Here is a 24,194-nt window from a genome sequence, read left to right as displayed (position 1 = left end):
GGACGGTCACAGGCAAGTTTGGAAACACCTGTTTATTAGGCTTGCGAAGTTTAATTTTCAAACTCACTCACTTATTGACCAGGACACTGCATCAGTGTTACTCTTGGCATAGAACGGAAAAACATCACTAATGCATTTAACAAATATAAACCAAACATAAAGACGTACCTGTAAAACAATAAACCAACAGATTAATTCACTTCTTAGTTAGACGACTACTGCTTGATTGTCGCTGTCTTTTAATATTGTTAGGCAGATTTTAAACGGTTTAACTGAAATTAATCTACAACAAGTTTAAGAAATATTTCAGCTAGAGTCTGTTGAAATTCCATTCAAGTATTCCCCAAGACCAGACAGAATTCTCAAATTGTCTTGAAGATCCCTAAATTACACAGCAATTCCTCTTTTCAAGTTTTCACACTTTCTGAGGTAAAATCTGTTACAGTAGATCTCCAGTCTTGTTCCTCCTTGAACTTCTTCGTCGGGAACTGTGCCAGAATATTTAAACTTTGGAAAAATTTTGCCAATATTTAAAGCAGGCACACCTATCACCTTTACAAATTATGGACCAATACCACTGCTTACCGGCTTTAGTAATATTTGAAAAACTCTTTTTATATGCCAGGTATCATTTTCTGGAAACATTATATATGGTTAGTTATCTTCATTTATCCAAAGCTTTCCATAATGTTAACCACAACTTGCTTAAAAAAATCGAATAGTATGGGTTTCAGCGTGCGTGCAAAAACTAGGTTAAAAGTAACTTATCTGACAGTTTCAGTGTTTTTCTGTCAACAGCAGTTTTCCTGAATGTCATCCTCTAAAATGTGGCGTATCACAGGGTTCCATTCTTGGGCCTCTCCACTTCACTTGCGCACAAACGACATTTCCGAAGCGACTACTGTTCTTCCGTTCATTCATTTTGCTGGTGATGCCAGTTAGATTTTCTCTTTAAACAGCACTACGACTGCTGTAAATACAATGTCCTGAGAGCTAGGGAAGCTCAATAGTTAACTTTGTAGAAATCATTTATCTCTAGGCGTCAGTTAACTAACATATACGGTTATATTACCGCTAACTAAGAAAAAAGTCATTAACAATTTGATAACTATTTCAAATAAATGTCCAAAAATTTAAATTCTTAGATATTTTTTAAAGCTGAACTGGACAACATACATTGATTTCCCCACGAGTTATTAATTGCATCAGATCACGTTGGAAAACACCTGTCACTACAACAATAGACATGCTAGAAATCAACAATTAGAATTCCGCAATTCTATAGAAGAAATTTATCTTAATTATTATTATGTCCAAGAAAATTGAAGTAAATTGCTAACAAATCTTCGACAAGTAATATATATCTATACTGTATTTATTATAAATATAAGTATTGGTATTTACACATTCGATTTTACATATTTACAGTAACTCATTATTTTCAGATAAACGCAACCCTCTGCATAGTATATTACGTCATGTCCGCTATCCTACGATATAGGTATATTATTATTATTATTATTATTATTATTATTTATTTGATTGGTATTTTACGCCGTACTTCAGAATATTTCACTTTTAAGACGGCGGCCAGCCTTATGGTGGGAGGAAACCGAGCAGAGCCCGGGAAAGCCCACCACCATCTGCAGGTTGATGACAAACCTTGCCACTTTCGACCGAAGATTAAACCAGCATGAGCTGGACATGAACTCACAGCGACCGCATGTTACCTTCCTCGGCCACGTAGGCCCCATAAGTTGTTTTGCGTTAACGGTATAGGACAAACTCGTTAAGACCTTTATTCCAGCCATTGTTTATCACTGACGTATTGTTATTATATGTATCTCGCTTATGCAATCAATACCTTCAGTACCGGAATATCATACATTGGTAAATAACGTTACGTTATTTGAAAACCTATCGCTCTTATTTACGCAGGATTTGCTCCGTTCTCGTGCCTAACAAGGTTAGGCAAACAAGATTTGTAGCGTTCTCTTATACATAACGTTTAAATGTGCCATATTCCCTACATCACATGTGCCACTGTCTACGTTTTCTGCACATCACTGCCACCACCGACAAAATTTGCACTGAAATCTTGAACAGCGCCGAGGTCAATGGGGCCTCAGTGATGTGGGAAAACACAACAACTGATTCTCAACCTCTTTATCTATGCATGTGTTGCATTGTATGTATATATATATATATATATATATATTAAGGACAATTGTTATAGGAGAGGGTCCATGTGAATACCAATTATGTATTATATATTTATATTAATGTAAAGAGTTATTCTATGATTTTACGTACATATCCACATTTGAAATAAGTGTGCATGCACATATCGGCATAGGTTAGGTGTTACATAAACATATTGATGTAAAGAATTATTGTGTAATTCTATGTTCATAGAACATGTGAATAAATTGTGATATCAGTTAGGTATTACATAGATATATTAAAGTAAAGAATTATTATATGTTCATATGCGTATCACGTGAGTATCATATATGAATTAAATGTGTATTTTTATATACCAATATGGTCTTATTTTTTAACAATTAAGATGTGTATTATTTTATCATACTAAATGCGTAAAACTTATTAATATTCATTTATTAGGTACATTGTTGAAATCAGTGCAAGCCTGATGGCCTCGCCTTAATTTGGGTTTGTTTAATAATCAGTAGTCCTGTGGTTACCATGTCTAATCAGACGGTGATTAGAGATTAGGTCACCAACACAAGCGTACCTCCCAAAACGGAGAGAGCTGGTTGGAAATGTTTCATCGGTTCTGTACCTTCCACAACACAGTTGACAAACAAAAGGTTGCAATATTTCTCTTTCATCTGTCAACTTATGCAACCCAGTGGTACAAGAGTCAAACATAAGGCACGAAAAGTGACTGGACTGTGTTAGTAAGAGCTTTCCGGACTGCTTTTCCACAAGACCGCAATTTAGTAGAGATTCCGGCCACAGCAACTGTACAAGGACCGCACAAGTCCGTGATAGACTACTTTCCTCGTGCCCGGCAGCTCACAGTAAATAAGCCCATACCGGATGCAACAACCACATTTAAAAAAGCTATGTAATTAAGAACAATCCACAAACAGTGGAAGAGCTGAGAAAACGTGCCCGTGTAGCAGAAAGAATTTAACTTTGAATTTCACGTATTTGAATATTTGCATCATTCACTGATAATAGGAATGGATTTTCTAGAAAAAAAATGGGGTAAAAATAGATCTACCAACAAAAAACCAACAATATCAAGCATGACTAGTTCACCTAACTCGCAGCAAACGATTCCAGTACGCATTTCCAAACACAAACCAAACACTATTGTACTGTTAGAACCTGTTAAATCTCTATTACTAAAATTTATTTTTGCAGCCGGAAGAAGTCTTGTTAAAATACATAATGGTAAGGCATGGTTTACCCTTCTTAACCAGACAGATCAAGCCAAACGAATTCCAGTTAATAAAGTCATAGCTCAAGTCTGGGAAGTAGCTGAGAGTACGATAAAACCGATTACAGAAAACAGTGGAAATCCCTCTCACTGTATCCCTTTGATCTCGTCTATAGACGCAAAAGATGATACTGGGAAGGAAACGTTATTTGACTTGTCAAATTCAGATTTAAATCAGAAACAAAAACAAAGGCTGTTAGACCTGCTGAAAAACAATGCAGACACATTCTCCCGAAATATCCAGAGTGAAACTGGAGAAAACTCCACTTTACTATCACCACATTCAAACTGGAACTGCTCGTCCACTACGCCTGACACCATACAGGCAGGGGCCAGTTACCAAAGCCGAAATCGACAAACAAGTAGACGAGATGAGAGCAAATAACATTATTGTTCCGTCTAGCTCAAAATGGCATAGCCCTGTTGTCATGGTGAAAAAGAAATGCGGCGAATGCAGGATCGCAGTTGATTATCGGAAACTTAATGCTGTCACACAACCAGTGTCATTCCCAATATCCATACTGAACGATGTGTTCGATGCTATAGGTCAATCTAAGGCAAATTATTTTAGTTCTCTTGATCTAGCTAGTGGATTTTGGCAAATAGCTATGGACCCTACGACGAGACACAAAGCAGCTTTCACCGTTCATTCGGGAATTTACGCATGGACTAGAATGCCATTCGGCTTGATGAATTCCCCGATGACTTTCCAACTAGTTATGAGCCAAGTACTTAAAAGCATCCACTGGAAATATGCATTAGTCTACATTGATGACATTTTGCTTTTTAACCAAACCTTTGACATGCACCTTTCTCACTTGAACAATGTTTTTCAGCGTTGCAACGATAGATCCATCAGAAGAGCATCCATTAGAATACCCTTTAAGCGAGATCTCCAGCAGAGAAAAACACTTGCAAAGGGAGTGTCAGGATTTTAAAGATATGATAATCTATTTAGAACCCGATAGGCCATTGGATGATGACGGGAAAATCAAGTCTGTTGTTCATATATCTTCACACTTTGATCTTTTTGACGGCATATTGTATCATTTCTTCCAGCCACGATCTAAAAACCTAATCAAAGCAGAACGCTTTGCACAGGTAGCCCTACCTACAACGCTCATACCCAACGTACTTGCCTGCTACCATAATGCCAAAACAGGAGGCTGCCCCAAAGGGGTATCGTTAACGTTTGTATCAGTGAGAGATAAGTATTCCTGGCCAAGAATGTATCAAGATATCAAAGACTACATCTTAAGTTGTAATGTCTGTCAGCAAATCAAAAACCATCCTCATGCCAGTAATGCACCTCTGACTTCAATGCCGGTCACGTCGGCATTCAGCCGATGACACATAGACTTCATACGGCCATTGACAACAACACCAGGGGAGTTTAAACACATCCTCTTAGTTACTGACAGCTCTACACGACGGCCAGAGGCATTCGCCTTAAACACGCACGAAGCCACGGAAGTAGCAAAAGTACTGTATGAGCAAATTTTTACTCGCTATGGTGCACCACTTGCCTTTATTTCAGATAGAGGCAGAAATTTTATGTCAAAATTAGTTAGTGCCGTGTGTGAACTTCTTGAAGTGAAAAGAATTCACACCAGTTCGTATCATCCTCAAACTAATTCGACTTGTGAACGACAGAGTAGGACCATCATGCCGATGATGCGTGCTTACATTACCCCATCCCATGACAACTGGCCGTCCCTGTTGCCAGGAATAATGATGGCTCTGCGCATGTCTCCCTGTGTCAATTCAACAGGACACTCACCATTTGAACTTACGTTTGGCAAACGGATGAACATGAATTTTGATACCGAGAAAATTCCCAAAGAAACGTTAGGAAAAGATGCTAAACAGTATTTTGAATGCTTAATAGAGAACTTAAAGCACATGGAGAAGATCACAACTGAAAATATTCAGAGAGCACAAATAAAAGTAAAACTTAATTTGACAAAACATCCAGAGCAACCAGGTTAATGGTAGATCAAAAGGCATGGTTGTTCGATCATAAGGTTAAAATAGGGAAATCGAGTAAATTAACTAATAAATGGGTAGGACCATATTACATCACAGTGGCACATCCTAACCACACGTTCAAACTGAGGAAGTGTTCTGAGGACTCTCCCATAAATCGTTGATAAATGCTCGGCTTAAACCATACGTTGATAAGCTTGGTGGTGAACAAACACTCGCAACAAAGGATACAGATATTGCTTCCCAGAAAACCGAAGTCGCAAAGGACAGCGACATGGAAATGTAAAAAAGTATCTAATAACGAGAAAAGGTCAGGTAGAGGATTCGTAGGAGTGTGCGGAAACATTCCACAAGAACTAAGACAGACTTTTCATGTGTCCAGGACGGCATCAGGTCGACAGCGAAGAAAACCTCATAGGCTAAAACAGTTTATTTAATGAGAAATTTGAATGTGGTATCAGTCACGGATGGCACGAGTTGCGCTTGCTTCCAGATATCCTTACTCCTATTTTTCCCAACCTCGGTACAACACGCCAACCGACACATCGTGCCATAGTGCTAACAGGATTGGTCACCCTGTATAGTGTAGTTCACCATTCCCATGTCCCGTTCTCTAATCTTTGCCCTCTTTTCTTCCTCTTTGAAGAAACATCTGGAAGTATTCGCAAGCTGATAGTCATAAATACTAATCTTAATACAGTGCAATGTCCAAATTACGGCATTATGTTCAAAGATATAGGAACTATGGCCTCTGCGCAGGATTATCGAATCCATACTTATGATTTTACAATTCCACAGAAGTAGATGATACAAAACTGTGACTGTGTAGTCAAGAGCACCACACTGCTGCTATATGCGCCACCCTAAACCAAATCATTTCTCACATAAATGCTCTACGGTTAACTAGCAGTAATCTGATTAACCGAAAAGTTGATCAAATTAGGGATTTGATCCCTGAAAAGCCCCAATCGAAGAGGGTTAGAACAAAAAGATCCTTATTACCATTTATGGAATCTCTATCCAAAACTCTTTTCGGCACTGCGACTGTCAGTGATATGAAAATACTTGAACAACATATTGAATCAATCAGAAAACAAAATTTAAGATCGATTACCATAACACAACAGCATAATAAACATTTTTCTTCTTTCATAAGCCAAGTACACCATAGACTGGGAAATGCTGTCAAAGGAATTCATGCTAATTCAGAGATGATTGACGTTTTACAAGCATATGTGACTAGCTTACAAAGTTTGGAGGATATAATGGTTAACTTTACTTCAGAACTAGCACATCAAATAAAGAAAAACAATGAAGTACAAAAAATATTACGAAGGCTTACAGATGACGTTTTGACCTTTACACACAACAAATTATCGCCTACTTTAATACAACACATGCTCTTTATCTAAGGTGTGTATGCTATGATTCTAACCAATACCTGAAACCATTTTGTTGATGAATGCTGATTAAATAGTTCCACCAGAGGACACCAGTGATGAGGCTATAAATCTAAACGAGCCTGAGTGCATCGAACAGTCTCTCAAAGGCCAAGCTTGTCTAGAGCTAGCAGTGACGTGAAGCTGTATAAGTAGCATTATGAACCACATAACAACGACCATGTCATTTGTCAGTGTAGAATTCCAGAGGTTGTCTGAATCTAGGTATAATCACAGATGTGGGCTATTTTTTTTATCGCAGACAGATTATTATTTCTGGAAAGGTTGCAAGACGTCTAAGTTACTTGACTGATTGCCATGGCGTGTTTGAGGGTTATGTTGTCCAGGTCTCTCGGACGAGGGAAGCCCGCTGTGCTGGTAGCATTGCGGTATACATCTCAGGACTTTTCCTCGGACGTCTCCTCTGAAGTCGATTTGTTGCGATCTTTCACTTCCCCAACTGGCCAACCAATCTTAGCTGGTCGTCCGTACATGCCGGGGAGCCAGGGAGCGGGGATACCGTGCTACCTGTCCAGGCCCCGGGACGACTTCCCTAGCGTAGTGGACATGACGAAGTTAACGTTTAGTGGGAGCGTGTCACAGGCGCTGGCAGATAGCATTAAAGCCATCCTGTACCAAGAGCTTCCAGTCTCCGGTGTTGTGCTCTTCAGGGGTCTTCCAATTCAAACCCCTAGGGACCTGGCTACGTTCAACAAGTTCCTTGGCGTGAACACAATGACGTACGAAGGTGGCACCACACGTCGTACAGTTTTCGAATCAAACGTCATGACGGCTAGCGAGGAACTCCCGTGTTTCACCATCGAACCTCACAACGAGATGTCCTATCTGCTCCAGTCTCCGACTTACGTAAATTTCGCTTACTGTACTAGGGGGCCTTTCGTTTCCTGCTGTCTTTGAAATCACTATTAGTTTACCAGTTCATTACCGCATATTTAACTGCCCTAAGTAACATTAGGTAATACTTTTCATTCTGTGTACTAACGAGGCAATCTACCAATATACAGCACCGTAGCTCTCCTACTGAATTCAATATATAGAACCAACGTCCGCCATGTTTGGAATTTAAACTTCAAGACTTTCAAAAATGCGCTGTAATGAGAATATTTGCCTGGGATACAATTTTTGCGGCCCATCGCCCTGCCGAAAATTCAGATTCCAAACATGGTGGACGTTGTTTCGACTTGTTTCATTCAAAAGTTTGGACGGCTGTATTACTCTTGAAAGTTGGTTTACCGATGACATATTAATTTAAATTTCCTGTGTGTGTTTAGTGTGATATCGGTGCATACCAAATGTAAGATAGTTGTTATTATCAGGAAATTAATCTCAGGGATCTAGGTTAGGCCCTAGCAAGCTGGACGTTACGAAAGTACTTCCAGCTAGATTTGGGCTAATTGGGGCCTCCGTGACCGAGGTATAGTTAGCGTGCCAGCGCGGTGCAATGACCTAGGAATCTGTTATAAATGCAGTCGCGGTGGGTTCAGGTCATGCTGGCGTCCTAGCTCTCCTATTTGTTTTACCCTTTTTTTTTTTTTGCTTGAGTAGATATCGTTGTTTTGTGAGATTCCACCAGAACCTGGATGTGGAGGGGAAGCCGTCCTGGTAGCGAACAGAGAGTTTCAAAGGGAGATAAATCCAGAAGTCAAAGATAAATTCAAGAGGCTTGGTATCCGCCATACGCATGTATATCCCAGTCGAACAAAGGATACGTACTTGTCGTGGCAGGAGGTTGGTAATAATCTGTGACTATCTTACAACTTCCGATTTTCTATCTCCCCATAAACCTCAATAATCAGACATATGTACATCGAGTTCAAAGTGAATGAAAACCTCAAAGCAATAATATTCACATGTTTCGATGTTATTATCTGGGCGGACACCTTGAAATTGCCAGGATTATTAACCATAATTTTGTGCACAGGCTACAGAGAAAACCTATGGACCAAAGATGCTGACACATTACACGGCGCTTGCTTATGCTCTGAAGTAGTGCCTATGAAAAATGTGCCGCCCTTTGTCACGGGACTTGGTGGCCATTTTGGATTTATATGAAAACTCTTTGAGAATTTGTTCTTTAGAAAAAACGAACCAGTTTTCTTCAAATGTGGCACAGGTTACCATTGGGTAGATAGTAAAATTTCGCAATATGAGTATTTAAATTAGATTTGGGCCTGGCAATAGAAATAGCCTAATCGTAGGTCAACTGTGAAAAGTGCACAGCTGGACCGAACAAAAGCACTTCTGAGACTTCCTTGACCGAAGGATTATGAATTTCAGAGAATTATGAATTTCAAAGAATCATTTCCGTTCAATTTGTCGTTGTCACGTAATCGCCCAAAAAATTTAACATGCGGGCATTGTGTAAGACTGCATAAAACTTTTATGACACGTCACTCCAGTTTACTGTGAGGATAGGCAGTCATATATATTATCATTTAGTATAAGATATACATAAAAATGGTGTCACCTTCCCCATAACCGTGGGAAAATTATTAATAATATTATATTGTACATGAATAAATCCGTGTTCTTTTATTTCTCGGGACAAACCAGTCCTGCAAAAATGTTACAAGGCATTTAGTTTGTTATCGAAAAATGTAATTAAGCATTTGTCAGAAATCATGGCTTTACGATCGTATTCTTGATAGTCTTAGACGTCATCATTAAACTCGTAAACGTTCGTTCTGACGGTTAATTCACCGCTGTTTTACTTGACCGGACGATTGCCGATTTTATATGTCCTATGTTGGCAAATATCTGATTTGCACTGGGCGACCCTCAGTGACGTTCTTACAATGTTAAACATTGGACCACTGCTCTGTGACGTACTTACAACATTTGGACTGCTGCTCTGTGACGTGTTTCCAACTTTTGACTGCTGCTCTCTGACGTGTTTATTAAATTAGACTGCTGCTCTGTGACGTGTTTACAACACTGGATTACTGCTCTAAGACTTGTTTACAGCATTTGAACTACTGTCCTGTGACGTGTTTACAATATTAGATAGCTGCTCTGTGACGTGTTTACAACACTGGATTGCTCCTTTATGACGTGTTTACAACATTTGGACTGCTGTTCTGTAACGTGTTTACAACATTAGACCGCCTCTCTTTGACGTGTTTACAACATTAGACTGCTGTTCTATGACGTGTTTCCAACTTTGGACTGCTGGTCTCTGACGTGTTTACAAAATTAGACTGCTGCTCTGTGACGTGTTTACAACATTTGAACTACTGTCCTGTGACGTGTTTACAATATTAGATAGCTGCTCTGTGACGTGTTTACAACACTGGATTGCTCCTTTATGACGTGTTTACAACATTTGGACTGCTGCTCTGTAACGTGTTTACAACATTTGAATTGCTACCCTATGACATGTTCACATCAGACTACTGCTATGTAACGTGTTTACAACATTGGACTGCAGCCCTGTGACCTCCTTGTGAGCAGCTCCTGCTTCTCTGTGACGTGTTTACACCATTAAACCTCTCCTCTGTGACGTGTTTGCAACACTGAACAGCTGCCCTGTGACGTGCATTGGACCTCTGCTTTATGACGTGTTTACAACATTAGACTGCTGCTCTATGGCGTGTTTACGACATTAAACTGATACTCTGTGACATGTTTACAACATTTGGACTGCTGATCTGTGTCGTGCTTACAACATTTGGACTGCTGATCTGTGACATATATACAACATTTGGACTGCTGATCTGTGACGTGTGTACAACATTAGATCGCTTCTCTTTGACGTGTTTTACAGCACGACTACTGCTCTGTTACGTGTATACAACATTGGACAGCTGCCCTGTGACGCGTTTACAACACTGGACTGCTGCCAGCAGCTACTCTGTGACGTGTTTACAGCATTTGGACTGATGCTGTATGACGTGTTTGCAACATTTGGACTACAGCTCTGTGACGTGTTTACAGCTGCCCTGTGACTTCTTTACAACAGTGGACAGCTGCCCTCTGACGTGTTTGCAGCATTGCTCTGCTGCTCTGTAACGTGTTTACAACATTAGACAGCTGCTCTCTGATGTCTTTACAACATCAGATTGCTGCTGTGTGACGTGTTTACAACACTGGACTGCTGCTTTATGACGAGTTTACAACATTGGACTACTGCTCTGTGACAGGTTAACAACATTTGACCGCTTCTCCGTGACGTGTTTTGTCTTTCTCAGGTGCTTGAAGTGGACGACAGAGAAAGTGCAGAGCGAGTGATGATAAACAAAGGCTTCAGTTACCAATGGCACCCTGATGGCTCTATTGCTTACTGGTACCATCTACCCGCCACCAGGCCACATCATTCAACAGGTTCCGTCTGCTTTGTTAATATCATTTTACATAATCATTCACGGAGCCGGGACACCCCCAGGGTCAGGTCATACCAAAGACTTTAAAAATGGTACTTGCTGCTGCCCCGCTTGACGCTCAGCAGTGAGAGGTTAGAGCAAGGAAACATGACTGGTTAGCCAGATGTCAGTATAATGTGACGATGTGAGGTGTCATGACTGGTGTCTTCAGCATGATGCTTCAGTGACGGCAGCATTTTGACGGCATGGAGTCGCCCTGCCACAAGAAGACACAATATATGTGCACACACCAAATGACTGCTCGTCGTCATATAACTGAAAAATTCCTGGTTTCATCATAGTTATAATCAGGAGACGGAAGTGACCAGAGTTATCCGGCACCCATCTCCCGGTGGCTGAAAAACTCCTTGACTTAAAGCCGTAGGCGAACAACCCAGAACTGTAGTCTGCCATATTCGTCAGACAAATTTTTTTTTATAGTGGGGGTAACAAGGACGCAGCAATTAGGAATTCTAAGTGTAATTAGTCATGGAAGATAATACATTTTGAAAACTATGTATGCAAACATATTTTTAATTATTATGTTTTTTGTTGTATTTCGCCATCTAATGGAAAGACCGGACGATGTAGTGTCGATCGTTTACTGCTAATATATACGTAGCTCAGGGTTAAAAGTCGGAGCTTTCGTTGCTCAGTTGGTTAGTGCAGCGTAATGACACAGGAGCCTCTAACCAATGTGGTCGCTGTGAGTTCAAGTCGAGCTCATGCTGGCCGGCCTCCTCTTCAGCCATACGTGGGAAGGTCTGTCAGCAACCTTCGGATGGTCGTGAGTTTCCTCCGGGCTATGCCCGGTTCCCATCCACCATAATGCTGGTCGCCGTCGTACAAGTGAAATATTCTTGAGTACGGCGTAAAACACCAATCAAATAAATAAATAAATATAGTCTGTTAGCCAGGGCCGTTTCCATTCCAGGTGAAGAAATCTGGTTCAACCAAGTCCAGAGCAACGCTAGCTATTTCCGGTCACACCCCAGATGGATGGATGCAGACATTCCGGATCACATGATGCCGTTCCATACGTATTACGGGGACGGGTCAGCGGTTGACCCGAACGTGATACGGCATATAAGAAGCGTCGAATGGAAACACGCCGTCGGCATGCAGCCACAGAAAGGAGATCTACTCTTTCTTGACAACATGCTTGTTCAACATGGCCGCCTTGGTTACGTGGGCAAGAGACGTTTACTGGTCACACTTATGAGCGGTCTGTAGAGTGGATTTTTTTCTGTTCAAACGGATACAAAAGATATGATACACAGTCTTCGCGACACGGTTGCACAACTCACAAAAAGATCATTCTATTCAAAACTTGTATTGGGTCTGACAGCAACCTGCGGAACACCAATCAAATAAATAAATAAATAAAAACTTGTATTGTATTGTATTGTATTGTATTGTATTGCGTTGTATTATTTTAATTTGGTAATTAAATTAAATATTTAATGAGTCATCTCAAAGATCGGCGGGAACAGATTTTGTATTTTTGCATCAAAACCGCAAAACTGTACTCGGTTCCATTGAACATGAAAATATTTCCGCGAATTTCGTAGGTCACAGACTAAACTCTCTATACCACAACAATAATACTTTAACCAAATGCTGACAGTTTTATAATACACCTTTGGCTAAGATATTAGACATGGGTCCCACACCACGTACCGGTAACTGAAATAGGCCAATGAGTCCGTGTTGGCTTAAACCAAGTTTGTTGTCTCGGAACTTGCGTCTTGTAACCATACTGGTCTAGCAATATTTATTTAATTATTGATTTGATACTTGCCGTACTCAAGAATGGGCAATTTCACTTATATGACTGCGGCCAGCATTATAATGGCAGGAAACTGGACAGAGCCCAGTGGAAACGCACGACCATCCGCAAGTTGTTGAAAGGCCTTGCCACAGTCTATCGGCAACTTGAACGCTCAAGCAAGTGGCCGTCACGTGATGCGCTGCACAGATCGGAGGCACCATAGAAAGTTTAAAATACACGATCATTGTATTATTAGTTTGTGGTTGTAGTATTGCCGTCTGAAGTGTCCAGCCCAAGACAACTTACATGTCGCCCCTTCCATTAGCAAACTCATGTAAGACTATACATGTATACAGTGCTTTATATACGTCATTTGCGTGTTACCAGATAGACTCGCGGACACCTAGCTTGTCTGATAAGTATGTATGGTTTTACGACCAAATTAATAGTTTTTCCGTCCTATGACGACTAGGAGTCATTAGGTGTGTGCGCATACATTGTGCCCTCTTGTAGCAGGGCGAATCCGTACCGCTCAATTACTGCCACCACTGAAGTCTCATACCGAAAACACCAGTCATGACATCCCCACCCAGTCACACAGCACTGTCACCCGGACAAACAATCCGTTTTCCTTACTGTTTCTCAGTGCTGAGGACCAAATTTAAAGTCTTTGGTATGATTTGACCCGGCTTTGATCTCGGTTCTCCCGACTCCGAGAAGAACGCCTTAACCCTCAGGACACAGAAGGGTTCAATACTGACAGTAAAACTTCAGTTAAGCCATATATGTCCTTAATTGGGATCATAACTAATATTTAAAGACGTACGGCAGGACAATCGGACAGTGGCAAATCTGAAACATGGAGGCCTGTATGCACTTCTCTGTCCATTTCGCAGCTCTAATGAAGAAAGAAGTGAATCTATCCGTCTGATACCAGCCGTCAACCAAAATGGATGTCCAGGTCAATAATCGCAAGCCCAATTCCCAAAACGACGTTTAACATAGACCACCAAACCGTTCCTAAAGTCTATACATCACGAAATTAGGATGGAATCGGCCAAAGAGGAGCAGTCAGTTTTCAGTGATGGTGGAAAGACGCAAGGTATGTTTTGTAGGCGAATGAGTGAAATCAGTATTCGAATCGTGTAGCGTACAATGCCAGTATAGAAGTTGTCGATAATACAATGCGCAGCCTGTCTCAGTTGCGCTTTGATTGCAGCGGTTCATATAGAACCAACGTGGCGATCTAAATCAGCACGTGTTGAGGCAAATGATGTATGCTGATTTCATATTGCATGTTAGACTTGAGTTTCTTGTAATAGATCATCGGAGTCTAAATTTTGTAACAACAAGGTAACAATAGTGCAATATTGAAATTTTGGCGCTGTCTCCTTATTGATTTTTAATATTTATTTTAGTGTTTAACGTGGTACTTAAGACAGGGGTTTTGTCTTAAATGATTGTGGTTAGGTTTATGAGTTGAAGTAACCGGAGTATAGCCGAGGCAGAGTGATCTAGATTCGAACACGTGAGCTTTCAGTCGCAGCTAGTCAGAGCTTTAACCGTCTGCAGCGAAGGTCCCCATCACTAAAACAAGAGGCATGACACGTTTCTCAATGACAGAATGACAACACCTAGCAGATCAGTACCTTGCCTCTACGTAATGCCCTTTTCCGAAATAACACCCTTGCCCTCTGACAAATGTGTTCAGAGTTTACAAAAATCATAGATACAAAGACATGCAATCCCATTTATATTGAACAGGGCCCTCCGTGGACGAGGGGTAAGCACTCCAGCACGGCGCAATGAGCCTCCCATCAACGCGGTCGCTGTAAGTTTAAGTCCAGCTCATGCTGGTTTCCTCTCTGGTCGTAAATGAGAAGGTTTGCCAACAGCTTGAGGCTGGTCATGGGTTCGCCCGGGCTCTGCCCGGTTTCCTCCCACCACAATGCTGGCCGCTGTCGTATAAATGAAATCTTCTTGAGTACGGCGTAAAACAGCCAGCAAACAAATGAATAAATAAATTATACCGAACAAACTCCAACGCAGTTTTACGACTTTATTCCCATCTTTTGTTTTATACAGATGAGGATGTTTGCTCGTTTAACCTCAGTTGCCAGTCTTTAGTATGTACAACCTGCATGCTAACACATCGATTGGTCCTCCATATACACGTTTTGATGAAATGCTCTTGTATAGGAGAAATATCGACAAGGAATATCTGCATAAGGTGCTGACAAATAAATACTAAAACTACAGGAGAAAAAGAAGTTTTATCTATACAAAAATCCTAAGTAGCATAACATCCGGTTACTATTAAAGTATGCCAAGCATATGTCTGTTTTGGACCAAATCAACACCCATTCTCAAGACAGTCACGAATATTAACACTAACAAAGGTGGTCTGAGGCTACGTTGTTGGCGCATCATGAGCTTGTCACGTTTTACCCATTAACCGAAGCCACCGGTGTAGGCTATGTATTATCGACAATCATTTGGAGGTTGCTCGTGCTGTAGTCTGGTGACCCATTATCCACAGATAACACTAGGGTTCTTTGCATAGTGGTCTTTCATTGGAATTAGACATAAACGATGCGTTGTCTAATCCTTTACATGCTATACGCACCTTCAGACTAACCAAAACACAAAGTCTTAACATCAATGAAACATCGATGAAATCTTGAGCTACCATGACAAACTTTTCTCCACAGGAAGGATGAAATAATTGGATCATGACGAATTTTGTCAGGTTTCTCACAATCTTTGATGGATCCAATCAATGACGGTGATATTAACTCTTAGATATTAACTGACGTAATCAAGTTTAAGTAAAAACAAAAAAGAATAACAATCGTGACTACTGTGTCTGAATCGAAGATGTTCGTGCATAAATTAAAAGGGGTGTTTACAATCCCAAACATGCGAATATCACAAACAGCAAACGCTTTCAAATTCTGTGTCGTGCAGTTATCGAAGCAGCCAATGTGTTAGCGAGTAATCGCCATGAGCTTGAGCTCTCCAGTGCCCCAGTTAAATCAAACAGGCTGGGCCCAAATCGTGCAAGTCATCACTCTGACCTCTTTGTGATAAACTAGCGTACGTCTTACATCATCTCTTATCTGACAACAGGGCGTTGTCGGGTAGCATTGTGAATGTGAAACTACCGCGCCACATGGTCGTCGGGCTGACAAACAAAGCTCAGATGCCCTGTATGGCGTGTTATCGCATACATTCTCCAATACAGTATACGGCTAAATCTTGGTTTAATCGGGTTATGTTATCCTAACGTCTTACCTTTATACTTGCGCTTGCATAAATATACCCTAAGGGCTTGAATTGTGTACCATAAATATTTCAAAATGCATATAGATACATGCGTTGACATGGGTAGCGTACATGCGAAAAGATGCACACCCCAAAAACTTGCTACGGGATCACGAAGCGATCTTAGTCTGAAGTCAAAATTTCAATCGTTAAACTTCGTATGTTCCTTTCCAAAATTTTAAATGAAATTCGTTTACATCAACTTACCCCAAATTTACGTTGCCAAGCAATGTTTTGATCTTGTTAGGGAGGAAATAACAATTTTAAAGTAATTTGAAATTTTGGCTTAAGTCTTAAGATTGCTTGGCGATCCCGGGCCCAAACACTCAAATGGTAACCGCCATATTACTGATACAGCAGGTAAATGCACCTGGGACCGACTCCACAAAGCCAAGGTTTCTGAGTTAAGTCAAAAGTTAAAAACAGAATTATTCACTAACGAACAGTTTAAATCTAGGCTGACCGCATCTCGTGGATCAAAATGATCTGCAACCACTCCACGGGAATTTGAGGAATGAGAAAACCCGAGCGTGTTCACAGTGCTGAAAGCCCCTGACTCATTCCACCGCACTTCTCTATAGCAGCAAGCCACCAGTGACATCACTAACGTTGATAGTGTCAGCTGTCAGAGTTACAGGTTCGGAGTTGCACCGTGTCCTTCTGGCAGAGACCATCGAATCTGTCACCAGTGGCGGTTAGCTCGACAAAAGGGACACACCTAAATGTACTGTAATTTTGACGACTGCTCATGATCATACGAATCCAAAATCCTTGGCGGTCACATAAATGGCGGTCACCAGCTCTTTGCAAAGGGAGGCAAATCGTGTACCTTTAGGAACACTTGAACCCTCTACCTACTCTAATGGCAACACCAGCGATCTTGAAAATAAAGCATACATCCAACTGGTACTGTAATTCAAGTAGGTAGAGGGCGCTGCTGAGATGTATGCAATCTGAGCTGTTGTGAAGATCGAAGTAGCTTCCGGAAGACCTGTCTACCCAATCGAACAGGCTGAACAGAGAACATCATGGCGGTTAGCTCGATTTGAGCCAGCTCTTCTCTTCTGGCTCTTTAACTAGATGTGCAAAAGAGGTTGATGAGCTTCCTGTTAGAGAAGTGCGCAAACGAATAAACTGACCAGCGGTTTTCTGCTTCTGTTTCTGAAAGTGCTGATCGCACAGGCCTCTGTTCCATGGGCTGCAAGATTTACTTCCCTTTAATGGAAGTTTGTTGGGACCGCGTTGTAATAGATATATCTATCGCTGCTTTATCAACTTTACCAGTCAATATATAAGAAACCTGATCCTGCTATTTTACGCCACTCTCGAGAATATTTCACTTCTTTGAGACAGGCAATTGGATGGAAGAAAGCAAATAGGGTCTGTCAGACCTCACGATTCACGTATCTCATAAAAATACAGACGTTAACGCGCATTCAAATTACCTAGCGACGGATTCGAGCCTTCGACCTCATTAGTCCAGGCCTAGTGATCTTCCACTCAATGGCATTAGTTCAACGGCCGAGCAACAATAACGTGACATGCAAAGGCAGATATCCTGTGACCCAAAAAATCTGAGGTTACGAAAGGTTTGTTTGATTTACTACATCTTGAATGTACAGTAAAAACAATACAGTGAGCAATTGACAATCAACAATGTGTTCAACGAGTATAAACAGACATGACACCATTCAATTGTTTGAAAAAAAAAAAGAATTTGAAAAGCAAGAAATTCACATCTTGGACATCTACATAGAAGTACAAGGACGAGAACAAAGACAAAGAGTCTTAAAATGTTACACAAAATATATACATCATCAACCAATCAGATCTGAGCAGGCCCTCACCCATTCCCACAATACAGAGAGATATCGTCATAAATGGCTATCTCAAACAATTAGTTGTTAAGTGTAACCTGACACTATCAGGAAAAATAGGGTCTGTTAGCAGGTAATTTTTTTGCCCGAGGAAAAAGATGGGAATTTTAAACATATCAACATTGTGAGAAGATAAGAAAGTCTCCATCAAAGTGAAAATAAGAACTTCATTAAGGTCATTGTTAGATTGTTGATCAGGTTATGCCTAACAAACATATTTTTAATGGCGGCCAATGCATCACTAGACTTTGGAGAAGATAACTCACGTCTTCAATGACAATCGACCAAGTATGATACTGTAATCCTATGTTTTTGTTTTAATCGACTTTTAAAAGACTGTGCATGGGACTTGAATCTTCGGGTTTTACCTTCTTGTCTCACGCAGACTTAACACCAAAGTGCTAGTTAAAGGGACCATAACTCATTTGTTTTTATTTTGACAAAAAAACCCATATTCCCTAATGAAATCAAATTTACCAAGTATCACTCAAATAATTCCCTGCCACTAAATATCAGACTTATACCTGCACTACTGTAATTCTTCAACCTTTTTGCATGTTTGCAAGGTGTTTATTCAAGAATACTCTGAGGGCATTATTCTGTGACGAGTGATAAAATTATGTTTTTTTGTGAAGCCCTGAAACTCATTCATCCAACAAATATAGTTTTGTGTCCAAAATGAAATTAAAAATGTCCATAAATTGCCTTGATATTCGGTCTTTAGAAATTACAGTACTAACAGTGTTAAAACAATTCTACAGTGCCAATTAGTTATCATCCATCTTGCTTTAGACATTTAGAAACTTTATTACCCATTTTGGATGGTAACATGCACACAGACAAGGCTCATATTTTGTGAAAGGTAATTATTTGGGCTATTATAAAATAATAGCACAAATTTGATTGTATTTGCGATGACTGATTTTGTTGCTAAAAAGTCTCTGGTATACTAGCCTCTTCAAGTACAGGGATTAGCTTGACCTAGAAAGGCTGGTACATGTACATCCCCGTTTACATGCACATCCCCGTTTACATGCACAGCGCTGTTTACATGTGCATCCCTGTTTACGTGTACATAAGCAACAGGTAACCCATGTTAACCATGAAAACACATTTGCACATGCATATCTATACATCTATGGAATATTAGATAACAGAATTAATGCCTGTCAACATTAAAGACAATCTATCATGGACAACTTGGCCTCCCAAAGAATGGTTCTTTCTGCAATGACAAGCTGTTACAATAACATCTTGTGTTTGTATTCTTTTTAAAAACAGAAATTCCACACTTATATAATGATTTACTGAAGAAGCTTCTCTTGACATTTTACAACACAATCACTCTTTTTTTTTTTTTATTAAATTTAAACCTTAAAACTGCCATGACTGACTTTGTACCCCAATCCAATGACTGACAAAATTCACTTCTTGACAACCCCACACTCCTCACCCCATACTCCCTACATTTCCTGCCCAAACCCCACCCACCCCACCCAGCCTGTTCAGTGTGACCTCCCCAATGATAAAACAGAACTAAGCCTAACTAATCCACCAGCCTCACGTCTTGACAGGCTGAGAGCGTTTGTCCGTGAAAAAGCTTCGTAGCACCAAAACCTGACCAATTCCAATCAACAGGATAATGATGGACTCGCCGATTGACCAGATCATCACCCGCTCGTTCAAGTCCTCGGCAAAGACTCGCCCCTGAGCCTCCCGCAGCCGGAAGTGCGTGCCGTAGTCCAGGACTTTCGTCAGGGCTTCGTGGATGGACTGGGATGCCATCTCCATCTGCAATCATACCACGTATATTTATTTATTTATTTACCCTATTTCACCTAAAATTAAGTCCTGTACAAGGTTATTCATTTTCAATGATTCTGAGAACTCTGCTGATCAAAGAAAAGTGTTTTAAGATTTGTTTGGAAGGTAGGATGATGTCCTACGGGAAAATGGGTTTCAACACCAAAAGCAGTACTTAATTCACCTCTAAGAAATGCAATTTTAACATATTCAACCTAAATTTTCATTGCACAGTTTGACCGATTCCTTATATAATATCCTACTAGAAAGAAATCCATCCTTATACATGTAAAATTATTTGTTGGATATGTTTGAGGTAACCCTAAGGTATTAACTGACAGTAATGACAGTAGACTATCACACTGTATCATGGCAATGTGTATTTATTTATTTGATTGGTGACTCAACAACATTTCACTTCTATGACGGCAGCCATCAGTATGGTCAGAGGAAACTGAGGAGGGGATACCCACGACCATCCACAGGACAATGCAGAAGCCATGTATTAAAACACGCTGTCAGTGTATAAGTGTAAGAATGAAACACAACACAGGAGTATTGAACACAAGATGGAAGTGACAACGTACATACAGGCAGAACTCAACTGACTGAACAACTGAACTAGACAGATATGTGCGTGGCTGCTAGGGAAAGGGTGATAGGAAGAACTAACGACTGACCTGTGTCATGGCAGTATCGCGTCCAGCCATCTCTGGCACCAGCGGGGGGTCGTCCCCAGCCTGGAAATCGAAGTACACCACTTTGTGGGTGAAGGTGGAGAATTCGTTGCTGAAGCAGAACTTGTAGACGCCTGTCTGGTCTGTGGTCCACGTAAATGTGTCATACTGCTTCTTCATGTCCTTGTATAGGATTTGACCGTTAGGTCCGGACAGGTCCATGTCAACGTCATAGTTACCCCCGGTTATTACCTGCAAAAATACAACACATCTCATCACAATACACATCTGTTATTCATTAATGTTTTCGATGAAATACTCAGGGATGTTTCACTTACTGTTTTCCCCCTAACCCCTCTATCCCTCTCTCCACACGAAGTGCAGTTTTAGAGGCAAATAAAGGTTGCAAAACATTATCTTTTGGTATCCAAATTTACATTTTATCAGCTGGATGTCATCCCATCTTCCAAACAAACCTCAAACTCCTTTCTAAGATCAACAGTGTTCTCAAAAGGAGGCCAAATGTGCAACGTGCACTAAAGGTTAGGTAAAGCACAGTATATGATGGCAGTTCAGTTGCAGTATGGCGAAGGTGGGTGGGGGAGGGGGGGGGGGGGGATTTGAATGCCTGGATAGACATTTTGCAAGTTACTAACCAGCTTTTCCATTAGTGACCCACACAGATATGCACACCGTATTGGTGCAAGACAAGATAGAAATTAGCCACCATGCTTATTGTTAACCCACAAACAATCAGAATGACACTTGGCAGGACCCTGAACCCCCATAAACATTTCTGACAGAGATATCTATTCATCTCATTGAGGCTGAATGCCATACACATGACGTTTTACTTGAGTGCCTGTAGTAAACCAATACCCTTCAGCGGGTACCTGACAAACCTCCTGACCATAACCATAAACCTGTCACAGTCAGATTCAAGTCTGTCACATCAGTGTTCAGAGTGAACCAGGCGGTGTGTTAACTCTTAAGCTGAGAGAGACAGTGAGTGATGTCCCCTCTTCAGATCTTCCCACTCTCCCCATTTTGTCTGAACCACACAGACCATTCCTTTCTTTCTAGTTTTCTTAGTTTGTGCAAGACTTTTAATTCATATTCAGTCCAATGCTTTACATTTTCAGAAAAATTGTTGTCAACAGGCTTGTTATATTTACATGTATTCATAGATTATGGAAAATTTATTTGTGAAAATGATGCATGAATGAAGTATTTCCAACATAAATCTTCACTTTTATGATATCCACTCCAATGTTGTACAAACATGTCCATTGCTTATCTCTCTTTGTTTTCATAATGTCATTACATCACAGTTTTACACAGGTAACAGTTGTTAAAGAAGTCATCTTAACAAACCAGGATCACTGTGAAGTTGTAATATTCCCAAATTCAGGGGGAACAAAGCAAAGGCAAATTATATAGGTTTTCCTGACTTGTGCAGTATATTTATGGCCCACAAATGATTGATAGCATATGTTAGTCAAAAAAAACCCCCAAAAACAAAGAAAAAACAGGCTAAAGAACGATAAAAAGAAATTAAACAGTCATAAAGGGCCTGTGAGAGATACAGGTGTTCCGAGTGGTGGCCCTCGCACGTATACCTGAAGCTGGAATTAGAACCCTGGCGGTACACAGCCTTTGCACACGGGCATTGGGCGAATGGAGCATTTCCTAACCCGAACTTCCAGTATAAGCCAAGAGCCCTCACGTGAAACTCCTGAGAACTTGTGTCTCTCATCTCTCAATAAACATGTGTTTACACTAACCTTATGTAATACAACAAATGTTATTCAAGCTTGCCTGCCACTCTGAGGCCAGTATATATTATGTGCACGGATAACTACATGAACTGCTATGGTGCATTTTCTTAGCAGCAATAGCAGGTATTGGGGCAAATGCTTATGAACAACGATTGTTGCTTGATAACTGTGTAATCTATGTAATCACAATGTCACAATTCGGCATCTAACGGTACCGCCGTACAGTCGTATACACTGCGCAATATTCTCTTTGATGTTATAAACAACGTGGACAAAGCCTTCCTTATGCCCGTAATTAAAACGCCACGTGTATAGAAACACGGTGTTACAGGCCGACTGTTAGCCTTCCAATTACAACAACAACAGCACATTGTTGATAATCGAGTACAGCTGGCTGTTAGGTTCTCATCTGACACTTAAAAGTGATCCCTGATTCCTGATCGTGAGTTGACACAGGCGACTGGATTCTAAAACTCACCTGAAACTCCAATGTACACTGGATACCCTTTTCTATGTGCTCGAAAAAACATTCTCGTTCATTATCAGGGAGTTCAAACGTCAGCTCTCCACACAGAACATGTGCTACAAAAACAACCAGCAACGTTATCAACGTAAAAGCGGACTCCATGATACGCTGGGGTGCCTCGGATTCGACGCCAGGGGGTAAGAAAGTGACAGACTGCCACAAAGAGACAAGAATTATCGATTTAGTGGCCCTAGTTTATCGCCACATGCACTTCGCCGGTGACTTGTTGATAGAAAATGGCGGAGCTGGAAACGTGGCAGACGCCCGGATGTTGAACAGGAAATGTCAATATGCTCTACAGAGTCACCTCCCTTGATCGCCCCAATCGATTCACTACTAGAAAACGGGGGATAAAAAACCTTGCTGATTTGTTTACTTAATTATAGCCTTTAGCAGTTTCATCACGCGGAAGATTAACTCTTACCGGATGTCTGATGCAAAAAGAAGCCTAACCGTGCTGTCGGAAGTATAACTCAAGTTTGAACCAATGAATGAACGCACAACACGTCACGATGATAATTTATGTCTTACCATATTTATGCCATAGTTCATTAACGCCATGCTCAAGAAAAGTTCACTCTATGGCTCTCATATTTACATGACTGGAGGAAAAATAAACAACTTATGCGGTGGCGGCCAGTTGAGAAAATGGGAGTGCCTGGAGCAGAGGCCTACCACCGTGACTTTGGTCGACGCGTGTGATGTACAGATCTGCAAGATCAGAAATGTTTGTCGGCGGTCGGCGATAGGCGGTCGGCGATTCAAAGGGACCAGTCATTACTTTTTCAAACATTAACGTTCAAATATCTCCAATCCTTTGAAATATACAATAACCTATTTTCGAACAAGATTGCAGCCATAGTGCTGTGAAACCTTTTCCGTGTTCGAACAGGGCTGTAGCGGTCGTGCTGTAGAACTTGTGTTGGAACAAGACTGTAAAAATCGTGCTGTACAACTCATGTTGTGTTGGGACAAGGCTGTAGAGATCGTGGTGTACAACTTATGTTGTGTTGGGACAAGACTGTAGAGATCGTGGTGTACAACTGAAGTTGTGCTGGGACAAGGCTGTAGCGATCGTCCTGTAGAATTTGTGTTGTGTTGGAACAAGGCTGTAGAGGTCGTGGTGTACAACTTACGTTGTGCTGGGACAAGGCCGAGACAGTTT

The 24,194-nt window shown here is 40.8% G+C and overlaps 2 protein-coding genes across 2 annotated transcripts; one reads left to right on the top strand and one right to left on the bottom strand.

Moving 5' to 3' along the window:
• The first annotated feature begins 7,730 nt into the window (after nt 1-7,730).
• Nucleotides 7,731-12,566, top strand: LOC135462664 (dapdiamide synthesis protein DdaC-like). The gene is made up of 4 exons (XM_064739891.1): nt 7,731-7,761; nt 8,461-8,643; nt 11,103-11,235; nt 12,208-12,566. Exons 1-4 carry the CDS (start codon nt 7,732-7,734, stop codon nt 12,504-12,506), a joined length of 645 nt encoding a protein of 214 aa, XP_064595961.1. The 5' UTR covers nt 7,731; the 3' UTR covers nt 12,507-12,566.
• A 7,179-nt stretch (nt 12,567-19,745) lies between these two features.
• LOC135463096 (transmembrane emp24 domain-containing protein 7-like) lies at nt 19,746-23,252 on the bottom strand. The gene is made up of 3 exons (XM_064740416.1): nt 22,982-23,252; nt 20,729-20,977; nt 19,746-20,036 (listed from the first exon to the last, which is right to left on the bottom strand). The coding sequence occupies exons 1-3, from the start codon at nt 23,129-23,131 to the stop codon at nt 19,806-19,808; spliced, it is 630 nt and encodes a 209-aa protein (XP_064596486.1). The 5' UTR covers nt 23,132-23,252; the 3' UTR covers nt 19,746-19,805.
• Between the last annotated feature and the right edge of the window lie 942 nt (nt 23,253-24,194).

Source organism: Liolophura sinensis, chromosome 2, assembly GCF_032854445.1.
Source record: "Liolophura sinensis isolate JHLJ2023 chromosome 2, CUHK_Ljap_v2, whole genome shotgun sequence".
NCBI lineage: Eukaryota > Metazoa > Mollusca > Polyplacophora > Chitonida > Chitonidae > Liolophura > Liolophura sinensis.
The sequence above is the reverse complement of the archived record's forward strand: the minus strand, read 5'-3'. Positions and strand labels throughout refer to the sequence as shown.